The sequence below is a fragment of the Acipenser ruthenus genome, chromosome 19 (genome assembly GCF_902713425.1).
Source record: "Acipenser ruthenus chromosome 19, fAciRut3.2 maternal haplotype, whole genome shotgun sequence".
Classification (NCBI taxonomy): Eukaryota; Metazoa; Chordata; class Actinopteri; order Acipenseriformes; family Acipenseridae; genus Acipenser; species Acipenser ruthenus.
Window position 1 is genome coordinate 7,667,505 of NC_081207.1, and position 20,750 is coordinate 7,688,254.

Below are 20,750 nucleotides of genomic sequence, written 5' to 3' on the forward strand. Positions count from 1 at the left end.
ATTGCAGAGAGGTATGTATTGGTGACTACTTGTGAAAGTACTGTCTGTCCATCAGCTAAAACACTGCCTAACACCGACAATCTTAAATCGTAAATATTTGACAGAACATGGTGATGCTTTAGTTGGTAAACTTATGGAACGCATTGATGGAAATGTCCAGTGTGATTTTTGACGCGTCTTTCGATGGCTTGCACCACACAGTTCTGTCAATTTTATTTTATTTTTATGATTTCAAGGCAAATAAACCTGACTTGTTTTGTGCCGATGTCATGTTCATACCTTCTGTAGATACTGTTTCCGTCAGCACAGCGATTGCCCAAACGTTTCGTAAAGTACCAGCTAACTTGGGAAAATGTGGCTTCGACTTGCACAGATTGTACTTCATCAGACATGCCAGGGACGTTAAACCTAATAAGAAACCAGAACTGCTACACATCATATTCTACATGTAAAGTGTGTAGACTGAGATTCCCCACCCCGATTTTTACCAATGTTTCAATTAATTATTATTATTTTTTTTTTACAGGTTTTATCCCTATTTTAATATACGTAAAATAAACTCCGAAAAATTCCCAGATTTTTTTAAGACAAAAAACGAAAACGTGGAACACTACTTATTTGTTATGTAAAAAAATAAAAAAAAATAAAAAAATACATACATAAAGCAAAGACCAAACAAGTCAATCAACAGGCTTCTGTGCCAACTCGTTTGGATTAGCAAAAGTACGATATTGGTGTTAAAAGGAATTTTATAATCCTGAATATATATATATGTATTTTTAAATTCAATATACAGTGTCAAAAAAAACCTTTTAGGGAAAGAAAACACAATACTTGCCAACAATATAGGAGATGACAATTTGTTCACTGAGAAAGGTTTGTAAGTATGCTTACATGCAATGTCTTGGTGCTGTTGTACAAATGTGGTTACTTCAATTCGAGCAGGATGACTTCCTTAAATAACCAATTATCTTTCCGAATGGTACTACAAAGCAAAACGTTTCAATACAGACTCCACACTCCAGATGTCTTCTTACAGCACTCCTACTGTGCGATCGTGACACAGATTAATACACTTTACACCACAAGGTTTAGAAAATTTGGAAAAGTAAATGAACACAGGCTGGTTTCAAGAGAATAGAAGTGGGTTTTAGCGTTTGAAGGAAATCCCACTTCACAGTGTTCTTGCATTACTTTTTGGGTATAGTTCTACCAAAAAGAAAGCTCATGGTTTGACTTCCATATGGTGGAAGTCAAACCATGAACTTTCTTTTTGGTAGAACTATACCTACATGGGTGAATTTAAATTTGCTTCCGGACAGTAAATTATTCATTTTTATATGGATTTTTTTTTTTATTGCTGATTTCCCTTCAAAATTTAAAAAACGGTCTGCTCCCATTAAAAGATGCACAGAATCTTTTTTTCTCAGAGCTGGAGAAATGGAAGTGGTTTAAGGCTCCCATCTTTCACCACTTGAGACCCGGGTCTGAACAGAGACGAAACACAAGCGCAATGTGATTAGCGGCGTCAGCTCTGTCTTCTTGTGGCTCTGGGTGCAATTTCAAAACCATCAAACACACCTGGTGCCACCTGCTCAAAAAGAGGGCCTTTAACAACTGAAGCCTGTTTCAGTGCTTGGGGTGCCAGGAAACCGCTTATACAGCAGTGGGGCTGAGCAACTCCACTTGCCATGCACACAGTTCTGTTTTATGGACTGCTAAGTAATGCCCAGGTACCAGCATCCTGATTGTTTGTTTCTACAATTTCACTTACTGCAAAAGCCCTTTTTCTTACTAAAATATTGTATCAATTTATATATATAAGAAGTTAACGTCGCTATTTATTTTCTGTTCATTAATATTAAACTGCCCATAACATGCAATTACTCTCCCAATCAAATCAGTAACGTTGCTCAGTAGGCAGTATGGTGAACAGCTGATCAGTTTTACTTGTTTGCTGCTCATAGTAATTCAGCAACAGTATTCATTTTAGCAAATATATAGGAGCCAATTTACACATTCACTTCATTCAGTTTAGGGTCAATTTTAAAATCCCGTTCCGTCTCAGTGTCCCGGAATTGTGGAGCCTGTTGGCAACCCTAGTCACAAGTCGACACCGGCAGTAACGCAGACTGGCTGAAAGTATAACCAACAGCTACGATAACTTTGCTGTGTCAAACAGTCTGCAAACTCGGGGGTGCTTCAATCCTTCTGGTGCACCCGTAGACGTGTCTGCAGCTGACATACGGCTTTTGTCTGCGAGAGAAGTATAAACCAACCTTTAGGGTCAGTCAGCACACGGATTTCCTACAGTTTTTAGGAATTCAGAAATGTTCTCTATATCTGTGTGCCTCATAGGTGCTCTGTGTTTTAGAAGCAGTGTTAGCCCATTCAGTCCATCATTTTTGACCACTTTTTACACTTACAGGCAACATATTTTGTGTTTAGATGGTAGCAGGATTTCTGAGAACTGCTTGCTGTAGAGTGGTGTTTTTTTTTCAGTCTTTTTTTGCATATAAGGGATATGCTCGCTCGTTGTGATCAAGTCAACCTCCTCTGCTGGTACATGTGTGATCGAGGATGTTTTTCTAAACAGAATGAGGTTTAAAAAACATTTGGAAGCAAACACTCCTTTCACTGGGCGCTGGCATCTTCTTCACGCGCAAAACGTATGCAAATAGTAATGATTCGTCACGCACACATGGCCTTTCCTTAGCCCTACCTTAAATAATATTCATCTCAAGAGTCATTTACTCACCAGCATCTGTGTTTTTGTCGTGTTTAAATGTAACTCCCCTTTTAAAATGTCCCTGAGCACTGTTTAATGGGTTTTGGTTTCTGAATTGAAACAGAGAAACTGTTAATTGTGAAATTAATTTGTAAAGGAGAGACGAAAAGTCAGAAGAAAACACAGAAAGCAAGAAGCCCTAGTGTGTGTGTGTGCGAGTGTGTGTGTGTCTTTGTCTCGATACGTAGGAGAGGGAGGACGTCTCTAAGAAAATTAGAGGTAGTCTGTTTTTATTTGTTTATTTAAAAAAAAAAAAAAAATTAACTGAATACACATTTTTAAAACACAGATCTTAAGATCGGTCTATTAATTTTCCTGAAAAACACTGTACAACTATTGTTTTTTTTTGTAAATTCTGATTCCAGGGTGGGGCAAGTGCCCCTCTTGCACCTATCTGTGGACGCCCATGCTGGTTGCTATCGGCATGATTGAAGGTGGCCTGTCTGTTAGCAAAGTTGCCCAGAGAATGAGATGTTCTGCTTCAAAAATCAGCAGACTAGTCCAGAGAAACCAGGAAACCGGCTCGGTGAGGGACAGGCCACGTCCTGGAAGGCAGAGAGTCACCACACCGGCCCACCAAGTTGTGGTGAGCATTGTTGCGTTGTTCAAGCCAACTGGTGGGGCGGTGGAAGTGTGATGATATGGGGAGGAATCTCCTTTAACACAAGAACGCCTTTGTGGAAGAGTGGTGGAACATCCCACAGCAGTCTATCCAGAGGCTGATCAGGTCTGCATCAACACTGCCAGGATTGTGTTAATGCTCAGGGAGGTCATACCCGATACTAACTTTGTAATGTTTTCATTTTGACAGTGTGTCACGTTTCATACTGAAAACTTTGATCTGTATTTTTGTTCACATTGTTCACATTTTCTGTGATTTTGTTTGATATCTATGTTTAAAATATTTGATTAAATCCATTAGACCTTCTTTTGTGCATCAGTATCTATATATAATGATTTCCATTACATGAGAGTAGGTGTTAAAACTTCATGTTGATATTGGACTCAGCTCTCGCCAAGATAAGCACCAACTAAGACATAGCTTCTTTTAGTGTAAACTAATGTGATCCATCTGCGTTACAGATATCCTTCTGCCTGGTGTTGATGGCTGAAGTGTAATGCTGGCTCCAGGGATCAGCCTATTTTGCCTCCCTGGCGCATCAGCACACAAAATGGCTGCAATGCTGGCTCCGGGGATCAACAACAGTGCGGCCTCCCTAGCGCATCAGCATGACAACAGTCTGGACTAAGCTGAGTAGGGTACTTCTCTGGGGTCTTCAAATAGGCACCTTCCATCCTTGGTGTTTCGTCGACTAGCTCACGACACCTTAAGACGGCTAGACAGTGATTCTGGCGTCCCAGCATCACCCCCCTCCGTTCCCCACTCAGCTAAGTCCAGCTTACATACCTTCCTTTATATCAATGTTTTTTTTTTTTTTCTACTGTGCTTGAGGTACCCAACCAGAATCGTTTTGTCTCAACCAGAGACAGCTGCTGCTCCTCTGCTTCAGATAAGTTCTTCACTATTGAGTCGCAAATCTTGACCACTGAATACAGTGTCTCTGAGAAACCGGGTTGTCGAGTGCGCCCAAATCCTCGACAACCTACCTCCACTGGGTAAACCTGGACTCTCCATCCTCGCTGTTCCGCTTCAGCAGCTAGTTTGTACCAAAGTGTCTTCCTTTTATACACCTCATCCACAGCATCCTCCCATGGCACTGTTAACTCTACCAGTGAACAAGGCATGCTGATGCAGTGGGAAAATAAGCCGTTGTCCAACATCTGCCAGCATTTTCCAGTCTCTAGCAGCTTCTAGTTGTCCTAGACGAGTTTTGGTTGTAATACCTTTTCTTGGCAGTTGCTCCCCTGGAATGGAGGAATGTTTCTCTTCATGTATCATATTTTGCAAGTATTGGTGGTAACCTGTTGGTCCTGCTGCGCTTGTCTTCCAATGCTAAGGCCAAACATACTCCGTTAATGTAGAACCTCTTATCCACTACTTTACCTTTAATTATAGAGATGCTCCTTGACTCAGTGGGCTAGAATTGCATTCGTGCCCATTCTCCTCCCACTACCCATTTTGACGCCCTAATAATTACTTCCATTGCCATGGTAAAAGCCAGTGGAGAAATGGTGCATCCTGCCATTATTCCAATTTCTAGACACTGCTATGTAGTGGTGAATTTTGAAGTTGAAAAACAAAATTGCAAATCTCCAAAGTAGGCTTTCACTAAGTTTGTTATTGTCCTCAGTACACTGAAAAAATCAAATGCTGCCCAAAGAAGCTCATGTGGTACTGAACCGTACGCCTTAGCTAAATCCAGGAATGTTATCTAAAGCTCCTTTCTCTCCTTTTTAGCTGTTTAAATTTGCTGCCAAATCACAGGGATGTGCTCTAAGCATCCTGGGAAATCTGGAATAACAGTTTTCTGTACTGAAGTGTCAATGAAGCAGTTCTTCAATAGGTAAAGTGAGAATCTCTGTGCAACAATGCTAAAGAAAATCTTGCCTTGCAAGTTTAACAGGGAAATAGGGTGAAACTAACCGATACTCGTAGAATCTTATTCTTTGGGTATAAAGACCCCACCTGCTCGGCGCCATGCTCTTGGTACAACCTGTTTTTGTTCTGCTCTCATCCATTCCTTCCTCATCTGCCTCCTTTCTCTAAGTGCTCAATCTCCTGCTGCTATCTAGACTTCACAGGAATAGTTTGTACTTTCTCCTTTCTTTTTTCAACTCCAAACCTTTTGCTTCCATATGCGTGGATGGTATCCCCAAATTTATCCAGCTTCTTTTCAACTGTTCCACCTACCCTTTCCAGAGATCTGTGTTTACTGTGTCCCACTCTGTTTTCTCAGAAGCTCTTGGCCATTCAACTCCAGGTTTGGAGTTTCTTTTCTCTCTTACGCTGGTTCATCTGACCGGGTTCACAAGGATCATTAGGTCCATCACTAGTTGTGTTTATGCAAATCCGCCTCTCATCTATGACTGCGGTGCTGATATCCTGCGAACTGTGGTTTGCTACCTGTCACTGGATTTCATTCTATTGACTTGACTGACTTCGTAAAAAGTACTGATCAATGCAAGGCATTTGTCCCTTCTCCCTCAAGCATGTCATTCTCCCTTAATGAATCTTCAAATCCCTTTCCTCCGAAGTCAAACGCACGCAAAGATAAAATAGAAAGCTTAATTTCTTCTTACCACAATTCTGTCCTTGCGATCCATAAAACGGCACCCATCCAGGAAAACGCAACAGCAGCGTCCCTTCATGTTGCACGGCGTCTTGCAAAAAGCCTTTCACTGAAACTGAGCTTTTAAAATCATGTGCTATAGATATGCTGGAAGAAGTGCTAAATCATGACGAAAAAACAAAAAAATCTACCACAGAGCTGGTTAAACAAATTCCATTGTCTGATAACAGCTCCGTTAGAAGGGTCAGGGTACTTGGGGGCGACTGTTTTTCGTCTCTACTTTCTGATCTGAAGGCGGCAGATTTCATGTCACTTGCAATTGATGAATCCTGTGACAAAACCAATGTTGCCCAGCTTTCCGTTTTTTGTGCGCTTGTTTGATGGCAAGTCTTTGAGAGGAGCCGTTATGTCTGATTCCTTTGCATGGGCAACTACTAGTGAAGTAGTTTTTGAAGAACTAATCAAGTTTTTTGAAAATAACAATTTGGATCTTCGCGAAATTAACTCAGTCGTTGCCGACGGGGCTCTGCCTATGCTCTTTTCTCAAAAGGGATTCGTTAGCCGGCTTGCTGCTGTAAACCCGGCGATCATGTCAGTCCACTGTATAATTCACCAGTCCATGCTCTGCAGAGCAATGCAGGAAACCATGAATACAGTTATGCGACTCGTTAATTTAATTCGGGAAAACTCTAGTCTTCAGCATTGACTCTTCAGGACCCTTTTGGAGGATATGTCAGTGGCACACAAAGACCTGCTACTGCACAACGGTGTATGTTGGCTTAATAAGGGCAAAGTACTGGAGAGAGTGTGTGCACTGCAGGACGAGATCGGTGTCTTTTTAGGTACCCAAAAAAGCCAAAAGGCGAGTGCCTTTCTTGAATTTGTAAATGACAGAGCGGTGGTGGCAAAACTGTATTTTCTGTGCAACATCACTTCCCATCTAAACCAGCTCAATATGCAACTGCAAGGCCGAAACCACACTGTTGCTGACCTTTACGAGGCAGTAACTGCCTTCCGTAGCAAACTGATTCTTTTTTAAACAGACTTCAGTGGAAAGATGCTCCACTTCCCTTATCTACGCCAGCACTGTGAGAAGAGTAATTCAACTGTAGATGCGGACATGTGTGCATTCATGACATGGTTGATTGAAAACTTTTCTGCACGTTTTGAAAACTTCAAATTCTCCAGCGAGCTCCTTTTATTTCTCTGCCAACTATTTTCTGTATCTGCAAACGGACAGTGGACTGCCGAAGCAAAGAAGCTGCTTCCTTCATTGGATGAGGGATCTCTCCAGCTTGAGGTGGTGGAACTTTTAAACATAGAAGTGCTCAAAGCCCAACACATGTTCTTGCTGACAATGTTTGCACCCACCTACATTTGTGACTCTGGCTTCTCCATGATGAATCTAAATAAAAACCAACAGAGAAGTCGGATAACAGATGAGCACCTGCATCAATGCCTCTGCATTGCCACAACATCTTACCAGCCCGACTTCAGAAGGCTGGCATCTACCCGGCGCAGCCACTTTTCTCGTTAATCGGTGAGTTTTGTTTTTTTGTAAAGAGCAAAAGAACAGAGGTTGCAAAGCTGTGGTTGCTATGCTCGATTTTAGTGATCTCAAACTTTTTTTTTTTTTTTTTTCCCAAATACAAAACTATTAACGGGTCTTATAATGCTTAAATTGTGTAAATGTAGGCCTGGTTCTTTAGGGCCTGTCCAAGAGTTTAATTAGTTATGTAATCATTAAGGACAGGGTTGAAACAAAGACCTGGACTGGAAGTGTTGATGTTGTCTAACCTTATTTAATGAGACAACATCTGTAAAAAAAAAAAAAAAATAATAAAATGTTGGGTGGTTCTTGAGATTCGTTTATAAAGCCTGCCAATTCTAAACTTTTTTGGAAGCATCTGTCTCACGGCATGTGGGATTCTGAAAGGGCCGATCCTGGCAGTGAAGGGATCAAGAATTGAGTGGGGTGTAGAAGTACAGGTCTCTCTGTCACTTAAGTAAAGAACCATAAGCACCAGCTGCAAAGCAGTCCCTACAGCTTCACATCCAGCCAGATGCAAACCACAAGAGGGAAAGTTACTTCCATTCTGAAGCTTTCCCTCTGTAAAACTTGGAATTTGTACACCCAAATTAAGGTTAACATTGACTATAAATGTCACCAACAAATCGGCCTTTGAAAAATGGCTTGTTTTTTTAAACTTCAGCCAATATGTGCCGTTTATTACAAAGTGCACGAAAGTGCAGCCACTTCAGTCTGCAAGTAATTAAGGGTGTGTTTGAACTGGGAGCAGTATAGTTGGAGCCCGGCCTTGTTAGCCTATCACTCTGGCTCTGGTTCCTCTTAAACCCTTGTCACTAGACCCAGATTCCTTCAGATGTGAAGGGTCACAAGGTGTCTCATTATTGCCACAACCCAGACTTGAAGCCTGCACTCTGCAGCCAAATGTACCCTCTAATTCTGACAAGCAGTGACCATAAGGCAGTAAATTGTTCAGGAAACAAAACTTAAAAGGGAAACCGAAGCATTATTTCATGGATTCTACTTTGAAAAGGTGTTGCTTTAGATAAATTAATGCATTCAGCCCTTATAAAAGCTTACCACAATAAATGTACACAGTAATTTCTGCAGAACTAGTTCATGAAGCAAAACAGCAACAAAAGCAAATTGTAATGACAACAAGACGAAATTGTACAACAGAACATAACAGTGCCTAATCCTCGTAATAATTCAGAGTAACAAGGTTAAAATCAATAAAAGAACAGACTGCACTTTGAGGAATGGCTTCACACTGTCTGCAGCAAATGAGTCACAAGGATTTCTTAGATTATAAAGAGTGGAGTAAACATGTAGAAGATTACGTTCTTTGAAAGTGGCAGCTTTCAGTTTCATTTCAACAGTAAAGGAAGCTCCATCTTGCCAGCTTAACACAGTAAAGCAGGCATTAAAAACTGTAGGTCGCTACTCTGTGGGGAAAGTCAACAGCTGTAATTGCCGGCCAATTTGTTGGCTGTCAGAATCATTTTTCTGTGTCGTCACCTGGCAACGTTAAAAGTCACTAATACCTACCCGGGGGGGTGGATCACTGTCTGCTTGACAGTTTAGATCTGGTCACTGAAAAGAAAAGTTCTTGAACATTACGACCGTCAGTACATTTAAATGATGAAACATACTCCCTTTGCCAGCCTGTAAAGACTGCAAGGCTTGCTTTGCTGAATTCATTATTCACCAGCATTGTGTATTAACTGACCCCACAATGGAAGACCCCGAGCCACGTTTCTTGGACTTGGCCCGCCACTCTATTGGGACAGAAAGTCCTGGCACGGAGAACAAAAAAGGTTTGGCCGCTGCGAGATTAGCAGTTTCCTGTTTCTGAACAGCCGTCTCGGCAACAGTGTTTTCATTCGCACCCTCTTTCAGACAGTCAATTTGTGAAGATAGCAGTCTTTTAAATGCACAGCATGTGCACTTAATTCAGTACTCTGTGCTGGTCTGCACAAAGCATGGGAGGCACCTCCACAATGAAACAAAAGCTTTTATTTTATATTTAACAGTAAAACTGTGTATCGTGATTCAACCATAAAATCAGGAATGCATTAGGACTAGCAGAATAATAACAATTTGAAGCGTTTTTCCCACCCTGTTGCTTTTGTGTGGGATGAGGACATTATTGGACATAGCTGTGATACTATACAGATGCCTTTAATGGATGTATAGGGTATGGTTTGTAACAGTTTGAACTGCTAAAAGGTTCTTCCGGATTTTCAACAGCCATCTCAGTCACAAAGATGAAAAGTGGCCGATCTATTCTGAGTTCTCAGCCAATTCGTCTACTCAATGAAGGCCTCATTTGAATGAGAAGAATGGTGAGGGCTGCCAAGAAAAACAGTCCGAGGAAGACAAGACATTGTGAAAGCATTTCATCTTGGTGTTACTGATGACACTTTGAAATGTGTCTCCAAGGAAGAAGAATACAGCAGAGCTCCAATGGTTCTGCTCCCGTCCTCTTCAGTTAGCACGGATGGAATATTTGAATGGTGCACCCTGTGCAATGGTTTATAGCTGTTCTACTTCACTGGGGGGGGGGGGGGGGGGGCGGTTATCGTTCTTTGACTTTGTAATGTTTCTGAACATCGACAAGGTCACTGAAAATGCTATGCGATTATGTTCAATTATTTTCCTGGTTAAACTTTTTTTATTTGTTATTATTCCAAATCATTTACCAGTTTTATTATAGTTCAGTCAACTGTAATTAATGTCAGCTTTTGAAAATAATTCCATTACACAAGGTTGCAATCAAAGATGCCAACAAAAAAAACCAAACTTGACCTCCTCTTTTTCTTTTGAGGAAGACATGGAGCCCGTAGATAAAAAGCTGTGTTTTATTAAAATGCAGCAAAGGATTAACAAGTTTCATCCCAATTGTATAAGTGTTTTTCTAGATACAATATAAAGGAGTGGCATACATATATACATACAGTTTATACATATGGGAAGGCACCTTCTTATAAACCAATACCTCCACTTTCCTGTTCTAAAGAATGTCCTTGACACATTTCATCACAATCAGATACACTTTTCTCCAGATAAAGGAAAAATAGCAAACATAAAAAGGATGAAAGGACAGAAATAAAAATGTAAAAATGTCTTTTGAAGCTATATACAGTACACCCTCGCTATAACACCCTTCATTATAACGAACTTTTGGGTATAACGAACCTGGCCCCAGGATCCCAAATGAAAAAACAAAAAAGATCATATAAACACACACTGTCAACATCACGCACGCGAAGCCACCTCTGCAGTAAAGTCAACTCTTTTGTCTTAATAAAAAACGCGCGCTGTGAAACTATGCCTCCAAAAAGATAATTGTATGTTGCCACAAAGCTAGAAACTATATTGATAGTTTGAAAAAAGGAGTAACACGGGCATGTCTCTGTCGTGAATATAGGTTGTCAAAAACCACTTTTTTGGCTTGTTAAGCAACCATGCGGCAAAGCAAAATTGATTAAAGATAAAAAGGAAAAAAAAATCTGATTAACTTTTCATGTCGAGTTGATTTGGAATAAAAGCTCAGTTTGGGATTCTTGCATGTTGGACTAAGATTTGGTGCACTTTGAAACGATTCGTGCCAGATTGATTTTGAATAAATGTTCAGCTTCAGTTCAGGATTTGTACTTTCTGTACTGCGTTTTAATTCTTTGATGAACAGGATAAAGCAAAGGCAGAATACTGCATACATGAGACGAACATATATGTGTAATTCTATTGTTATTCACAATCTCATCTCATTAACTTACTCCAACAGTTCATCCTTCATTTTGATTGTCCTTTCACTATAACGAACCCCTCGACATAACAAACAGAAGGCTTGGACCCCAACAGGTCTGTTATAGTGAGGGTGTACTGTACTATTCAAGATTGGGGTCAAAAAAGACCAAACATATCCAGTCAATAAGTCTGGAATTTAGCTTGTAGGCACAATGCCAAATTAGTTCCATAGCGATATGATTCTGTAAGTCACACACAACACATAAACTGTAATTAATAAGTTCAGCGTTTCATTTATCTTCTCATGGGTGGCCGACTTTTTCATTTTCCTTATTTGGGGAAACATTCCTATTTCAGGATGTCACTATCCCCTCTGTCACCCCCAAACTTTTTTTTTATTCCCTTATTATTTTTGGCTTCTCTTGTGTAAGAAAAGAGAATCTCTCAACTGTGACAAAATTCAAAACTCACTGAAAGAAGACAGGAAGCAAAGGCTTTGGAGCCGTGTGCCAGTTCTGAAACCAGAAACGTTCCCGTACCAACAACATGTGCTGGTCCTGCTGATACTGTATATTAAGTGATGGGTGGTCTTCAGTGTTATGAATCTGGAGACAGAATGAAGAGTCTCTTTAGACCCCGAGTAAGAGACAGCCTTGGCAGTGTCAAGGGTTTCCACAGTACTGTGTTTGATGAGGGTAGTAGGGTTCCTCTACACTGGATTTCAAACGGTTCCCGTCTAGAGGAGCCCAACTCAAAAGTTATCTGGCAGTAAGCCTTCTTTATGAAAAGAGTACCGCAAGTCTTCTTCATTAGCACAATTTTTTTTTTCAAGGGAAACTTCAGTTCAGCTACAGTGTAAGATGAACTAGGCCTCAAGCTAAAATGGGCTGTGGAAGTGTAAATAAAACAACAAGAACAGAAAAATAACGTTTCTAGTAATAATGGCGGGAAAAACAAATACCAGCAGAAAAAAATTATTTTTGTGCTGGTGTTTAAATAGCATTGGAGAAGATAAGCTCAGCATACAAAGTACTCTACTGTTACTTATGAGATGGTTCATTGAAAAGGTTATTAGCTAAGGCTGACTGAAAAGATCATTCCAACACATTTGTTTTTAAGTGCACGTTTAAGTAAGCAACAACACAGCACAGGGTGTGTAGTAGTTATAAAACTGCCGGACTCCCTGGGTGCGTTGTGAGGCAGAGGCAAAGTCAAATTCCTTCAGCCACCCAGGAATTGAGGTAATTTCATAACTGCTGCACACCCTAGAGTGTGTTACTGCACTTATAAAATGGGCAAACAAACAATTGCAACATTCAGTCTTCACTCTCATTACAAAATTACATCCAAACTGTGAGGTTGTCCAAGAATACCTGCACGGTCATGTGATCGCTAAGAACCAATTTAGATATGAAAATGTACTGTAGGCCTACTACTATTTTATGAATACTTTACTATTTTATGAATATTTTATGAATAAAGTTTAAAATAGATACAAAAGTCAAATAGAAATAAAAAAGTCAACTGTGTGTTGTACGTTTTCTGAGTTTTACAGGAGTGATTTGTAAATTTAATTGATTAGTATCTTAGAAAATAATCCCTTAAAAAGTAAAATACATGTTTACCATAATGCATTTGTCTTTCATACAGAAACATGTGAAACCTACAAAACTGAGTGATTCATATTAGGTAAGATTTACTGGAATTATTTTGTTAGCGCCATAAAGGTAGAGCTGAAACCCTGTTACATGAAAACATGACTAAATATTGCCATCTACTGGAGGTTCCATGGAAAAACACTTTGCTTCCACATCCATTCACCCTTCAGTTTTTAGAGAAAGAGTATTCCTTTATTACTTTGTGGTGATAACAAATGGGTTAATTCTTTAAAACAAGCCATAAAAAATACTTTTCAGTAAAATAAACTAAAATATGTATATATATTTTTTTTGGTTAGATTCTATTAATAATAATTTTGAATGTACTGACCATACACCATAACATTAACACACATTGCAACTCTGACAGATGCATTAGTCATTTTGACTTGCCCTATAATTACATTAATATCTATAATTAACGACGCTTACCTTATTGTGGCTACATCAAAACAAACCACCTCTCCAATAAAGGAAGCAGATTTTCTTTGCTATTGTGCAGTGTCAACAAAAAATAATTGCATAATCTTTGTTGTTTTATTATTCTTATTATTTCTTTCTTAGCAGACGCCTTTATCCAGGCGACTTACAATTGTTACAAGATATCACATTATATTTTACCTTTACCCATACTGTTACCCATTTATACAGTTGGGTTTTTACTGGAGCAATCGAGGTAAGGTACCTTGCTCAAGGGTACAGCAGCAGTGACCCCACCTGGAACTGAACCCACGACCCTCCGGTCAAGAGTCCAGAGCCCTAACCACTACACCAAAAGCTACTTGGAGCTTTTTAAAAGCTTCTAGTTTAAGGATAGGGATCAGAACGTTTTACCTCAAATTAATTTCTTAGAACATGCTGACAATGCTTTAGGGGTCAATTAACTCCTTTTAAAGTAGTTTGAGTCAGTCTCGGTTTTACCGTTCTGTTAGCATCAAATGTAAAACTTTGATTGCCAAGTTAATTGGAAAGATGAGTTTGCAAGTGATTTCCACACTGTATCTAGGAGTGTTCCCTACCGTAGACTCTGTCAGTCCTCCCACAGAGACAGACAGCCCCAGCAGGGTGTGGTACTGGTAGGCAGGCATTCCCAGCAGCTGAGTGATATGAGGGAAAGCCTGAGATGGGGCGTTCCAGTTTAATGTCTCTGCTTCCGAGCTACAAAAGAAAACACAGGTTCAATTCTATTGTTGAACCCAATCCTGCAACACACGATCATGCACATAGAAGACACTGCAGGGGTCAGCATCATGGAAAAGGTAGCCCTACATCAACAGTATGTAGAATAGCAAGTCATACATGTTATTTATCCCGGTTTAAGGGAAATACAATATGAAAATAAACATAGAAGAGTATGTCGTAGTACGTTTTTGTTAGGATGGCACGAAAAATAAGTGCCAAGTATAACAACTGGAAAAGCATGCAAAAATACTGTGCAAATCTACCACTGTAAACTTTTAAAGTGGTTACTAATTGAGTCACACATCAAATAAAACAACACAATCTATATATAGCCTATAGAAGGCTACAGGCTTCTGTATGACTCTTAAAGGACTTTTTTTGAGTGCTCCCATGATCTTATTATTATTACTATTAGTAGTAGTAGTAGTAGCAGTAGTAAAAAATAACTGCATTCCTATTGATAATACAAAATGTAAAATCAAACATTTAAGGTGAAAATATAATACAACACAAATCTAATTTGTAAACCATTATTACAGAAATCTCACAAAAATATATATTTGGGGTTTTTATTTTTGGATTTTTTAATATCTTAAATCCTGAAAATCACAACAGTGCACTGTTAAAATGTTTAGGTAGTTTTCACGCAGAGTATATACTAGGGGTGCAACAATTAATCGATGCATCGATTATTGATCATCTGTCCCTAAATTTCCCGAGCTTCGATTACATATTGCTGAATCAATGCATCAAACTAGATCCCAGTTTGAAGTCTCCTGTTGCCGGTTTGCATTAAAACCTTGAGTGTGTCAGAGTTCTCTTCTTTCTGTGCTAGTGCTGTAGATTACCCCGTTGCTAGGATACACACTTTAGGCCTCTACATTCACAATGGACAAGCCAAATCAGAAGTATGCAAATTGTATCACGTTTTCTTGATATTTTTAAATCTATTATCTCTACCGATTTAGCTTTTGTTTCAAAGCATGTTGTGTTTGGATTATATGGCAATATTATATAAAAAAGAAGCTGAATTTAGTATGATAGTTAAATTAATCAGGATTTGTGAGATTAATTCAAATGTATTGCTTTGCTTTTGGACATAAATGATAACAGTAATGAACAACCATAGTTCAGATAGAAATTACTTCTGTTAAAATATAGTATTTTCTATTATTATTACAATGTTAACACTAAAACCGCCGCAGGCAGTCATTATGACGGTTACATTTTAAACGTCACTATTAAAAATTTAAGACAACCTATCGGATACAATTCAAAGGTTTTATTCAAGCACGTCATACCAAACATCTGCACAGCTGAAACGCTGTATTTAAATGAACAATTAAACATAAAAGGGTTTATTTTCTAACTTAAAGCTCTACTTTAAAAAATGAAAACTGTAATAAAATAAACATTTCAAAAGAAACTAGTGTGTAAAAAGGTATATGTACATACAAAGAACTATAAAAACGAATGTATTTTTTCATTTAAAACAAAAGTAACATATGTTTTCTCTGCATGTGTCACTCTGTATAGCACTGAATCCAGGTTGAGCTGTAGCAGGCTGCCGCTTTGCAGTTTTCTGATCGAAATGTTTCTGCCGAAGCGCTGTTCAAGATGACATCTCCTGATATTTTCCATGGTGCATTCATTTTGCACACAATGTATTGCAGAAGACAGCTATAATGCATAAGGTATGCAGGAATTTGACGAAAGGGTAGCTACAGCACATTTATAAAAATTACATTTGAATCACGTAGACTATATCCCCATATGATTTTTTTTTTTCTTGTATATTCATTTTAGTGCTCTGACTTTGCGATAAAGACAGACCTGTGTACTGAAGAGCGAACAAATGCCTCGTACATCACGGTTACACTTCACTACATTTTAGACTGGTAATATGTGCGCAGAATTCTAGCCACAAGGGAAATGGTGGTGTCTAAAAACCAGGACAACCAGCTTGCTCATTATAATTAAACTTGGTTTATCTTCTTTTGAATATGATGCTTTTTTTACCTCAGGTATGACTTGTATTTATAATTATGGTAAAGTGTAAAGAAGATTACAGACAAACAATTATTATTAATTAACAAGAGCAATAGCGATCTCACACAAGCTGCTCTCTGCTCACGCTCACTGTTATGCAATTACATTTGTTTATAAAAAGAGATCCAAGAACTGAGCCACGTGCAAATCACAAATTAGACTAAATGTTTGAAGGAGTATGTTCTGGTACTGTATAGTACCATGCAACAGCAGGGAATGATTGGACTGGATGTTAGCTTGAGTAGTGTACAACAACAAGAACGTTAGACTTCAAAATTCATACCCTATCCTATACATCCATTAAAGGCATCTGCATGGTTTCACAAAATTGCTTTTCATGTGCAATGCACTCAGAGCATTGTACCTATTAAGTATTAAATGGAAAACAACACTAATAAAATTCAAAGATACAGGCCTAAGCAGTTGAAAAGGCCAAACTTTATGCAGTAAATAAGTCTCCAGGTTTGTTGAATGTGAAGCGGCCCCACAGTCCCACAATGATGTTACATTTTTATGGCAAAATATGATTCTTGGCTGTCAGTTTAATGCATTCTTCCTGTGTGTCTACTCTACTTCTTAAGAAAGCAGACTGTTTAGCTTTCCATTTTGTTTAAATACACCTGTTGCTGACAAGCTCTGCTGTAGCTCAATGAACTAAAACAAGATTGATAAGGAAACACTTTATGATGTTTAAAAATATATATTTTAAAATATTTATTGGAAGGATGTCACTTTATAAGCCCACTGTGAATATATTGTTTGCTATACTGCATGTATTACATAATCACCAGAATAACCAAAAAACTAAATTCCCCTATTTAACTCATGTTCTGTCTATAACTTTGCATGCATAATTGACCAATTAAAAAAATAAAAGATCTGTGAAGTTTTATTTAAACCAATACGTGAAACTATTAGCATACCTGGGAAAGACGCGCAAGAGCTCCTCCCGGTGGGGGATGTGAGGTACTGCAGGGTTATTGAAGTGCAGGATTTGCAGGAACACTGAGCCGGCGTGAGCCCGATACCTGTCAATCTTCTCTGCAGACTGCTGAGCCAGGCAGCACAGCATTCGGCTGCAACTGCAGGGGACCAACACTGGTTAAACTTAGAACACACTTCACCATTAACATAGTTTACATTTGACTTTCTGATGTCTCTTGTTTGTGTATAGTTTACAGCTGGGTTACTAGGTACAGGGGCAAACAACATCACCGGACCCCCAGAAAAGAGACACAGACTGTACATTCACCTGCTTAAAATGACGTTATTATTTTATTTAATATGCATGTCATTGTAAAATAAAAGTTTTAACTCATCATTTTAAAACTATAAAATGAGGAAAGGTATATTTTTGGATCAATATTTACATGTCAGGTGAGATGAGTTCTGGGTGGCTCTGGACCAGGAGAAATGTCACCTTCATAAGACTAGTGATTGCAGCCTCCCGCACCCTGTCAAATAGAAAAGGGACAATCAGTAATGCCAGGCCAGAGTTTCATTACCGAAGGACAGCAACTCACTTACTACTAGCCAGGCCTAAGCTTGTTGAAGCCAAATTTCCACATCCTTGCTTGTACGGCCCACAGCCTATGCATTCTCTGTATGACTGGAAATGGCATTATGGGGCAAATGGTAGCCACACTGCATTATAACTTGCTCTAGGGACTACAGATGTTTACTAATTACGTCTTAAAAGTGAAAACATGTGATTCTCATGTTATTGATGGAGATATTTGCAGTACACATATAATTCATCCACTAGAAGGTGCACTTGCATCCAAGTGCTGAAAAGGCTAATCAATGAACTTTCCGCAATCTCAGACTTTTATCAAACTATACAAAACTGTGGAATCGTCATGGGAATCGTCAACCGTGGTTATCCTGGGTACAACCCCACAGCGTTCTTAACCCAACCAATCATACTCTTGGTCAAGCAGTTCTTCAGCAATTTTATGTAATGTAACACAAAATAGAACATTATTTAACCATCCCTGCTGGTTTGTGGTGCTTGGGGGTGAGACAAAAAAAATATATCATGACTGTTTTTAAAAATAAATTAATTTTATGTGTACATTTGTACATAATATATGTGCATACGAAAAGACAATCAGCTGATTACTATGACTGCAGAGAAATCAACAGGTAAGAGAAGACAGGTTATTAGAAGGGGTTGGGCTTGTTTTTGTTCACAGGAGTTCTTTACACGTTCTGGAACATTGGCAGGTTTTCAGACTGGTACAAAGTGTCTGGAAGAGGCTAAACTCAATTACTCACACCTGCAACAATTAATTAATTCTTTAGGATCCACCCCAAAATCCTTCCCTCCAGCTACAGGAGGGGACTGAACAGAACAAACAACAGATAACCCAAGTGTCTGCTTCGTGTCATTTAACACGTGGTGTGGTGTGGAGGGTGTGGTGCTAAACCTGAAAACCTGTTGAGATAGAAGTGTCACAGTGCCCCATTCACAATGCTTTAACTCTGAATAATAATACAAAAACATATTCAAGAAGCCAACAAATTGCACTGCATAGATTAGTAAATTAGTATCAAACTGTATTGTATTCATGACAACAGAATTAAATAACTTGTGTGTTAAAGCTTTGTGATTAGGGTCCAAGGTTTCAAAGCAAAAAGTGGTCTATATACTGTATGCTTTCCCTCTTCCCATAAAAAACAACATATGTGAGGGTATATGTTATATATTGTAATCCATACAATACAATCATTCCTCAAAAAGTTGGTGATTAAATATTACAATGTAAAAAAAAACAAGAAAAAGTCTGCATTGCATTTCTGGATTCAATTACCCATACAGTTTTATTTTTAATAAAGGCAATGGTGGAATGGGTTCCACACAAACATGTTTGCGTTCCAGTTGATCACTCACAGCAGTATTTAAGCCACCTGTTTGATGGGTTATAAACACGCTGGTGATGGCCCGTTTGGACTGAAACATAATTGTAATCCACTCCACCTAACTGAATCCAGATTACTAAGTGCAATACTCAGCACCATAGCACTGGCTTTTTATTAATGCGTCATTAGACTAAGCTGAGTGAAGGAGTATGTTAAAAGATTGCTTCTATTTGCCACACCTGTATAAAGATGTTAGGAAAATAGCAAAGGCTTCAATATGGATTGGTTCTGCTACATCAGTGAAGATACACCACTCTGAAATACTACCCTAGATCAAAACGTTTTAAATCCTTACTGTAGGTTATTGTGGGTTTTGTTAACATAGCAAAGAAAAACATAAGACTTCAATTCTAACCCCTTCAGATAATCTCCACATCAATTTCCATCTATAAAACAGATATACTAATTCACCTTAAGGCATTCACAATTAAGTGAATATATATTAAAAAAAAAGGTTACAATGAAGTTAATTTTCAGTCGCAATTCAAGCTTCTTACAAAACAACCACAACTAAACTTAAAAACTATTAAAAACATAACAGTTGGAACATTATCTACCACCTGACTGTTCAATGAAGTTGTAAACCACAAAACATTTAAACTACAAAATAATGTTTCCCAGTCTCTTAAAAAGGGATTTTCCTTTAATTAGCAAACCACACACGTATTAACTAAACATAATGTCTTCTACAGTCTCACTACTGAGATCCCAAACAGTAACACAGACTTTTCATAAAAATGGAGATGTTTAGTAGAGCTGGGAGAGCTGTACATTTTAGGCATGGTACAAATGCATGGCTAAGATTAGCGTCTGTTTGTTTCTGGTACATTCCATGAATATCGGTAAACTTTGCTTGGGGCATTGGTTACAATAACAGCGCCCAAGGGTTTTTCTTTTTAAAATGATAAGAACCTGGTCAAGCCACATTTCTAGCAAAACTTGGCAGCGCCACGCATCTCTGGTGGCACTTGAAGGGCCCACCTCCACCCCCCCCCACAGAACAGTGCTGTGAGGAGGGTGGTGCTCTACTCTAGTTGTATGACCACGCACCCCTCTCTTTAGATACCTGTTAAAAGGAGGGCTGCATGGTAAATTCTCCCTATACTTCTTCCTAATAAGGGGATATTTTGCGGCCATTAATAAGACTGGAGATCACTTCCAAAGGTTGGCACCTCAAACAGCAGGCTTGGGTGGCCAAGTAGATTCAGGTAAACAGTAAGATACAGTAACATTCATTTTTTATTTCTTACTAAAGCCCCTAAAAAGACACATCCGTGAAGAAGTTTCACCGGTTGACAGTCTCCTCCAGAACTGATAGCAAGACCTGAGTGTGGACTTACAAGAAACAGCCTGGCTTCTCATGAACCTTTGGTGTCTTCATACTGTATAACATATTGGCAGGTCTAAACTGTGCCAGGTATCTGAAGACAGTGACACTCTGAAACGCTCTAATTCCACCAACTGGAAATCGACTTCTAAATCCAAACTCAAGGCATTGATACCTAGTAAACGGTGCAATAGTAAAGATGGTCCCCTTTCTTATTTTTTTGTTCCCTATTCAACTTCCTCATGCAAGAGGAAGTTGAATAGAGTGATGCACCCCAGCCTGCATTGGTGCATTATTGCTCATTTGTCAACTGCATGAAAATGCACATTTAAAAATCAAGTACAAAGATATTAAT

At 38.9% G+C, this 20,750-nt stretch overlaps 1 protein-coding gene across 1 annotated transcript in view; it reads right to left on the reverse strand.

Moving 5' to 3' along the window:
* The window catches only part of tbcd (tubulin folding cofactor D), a 137,661-nt gene that overhangs the window by 23,135 nt on the left and 93,776 nt on the right, over positions 1–20,750 (reverse strand). The window contains exons 31-33 of the mRNA XM_034040536.3: positions 17,517–17,600; positions 17,070–17,228; positions 13,935–14,073 (exon numbers count right to left, since the gene is read on the reverse strand). Coding sequence (XP_033896427.2) covers positions 13,935–14,073; positions 17,070–17,228; positions 17,517–17,600 — 382 coding nt within the window. The remainder of the gene's footprint in view (positions 1–13,934; positions 14,074–17,069; positions 17,229–17,516; positions 17,601–20,750) is intronic.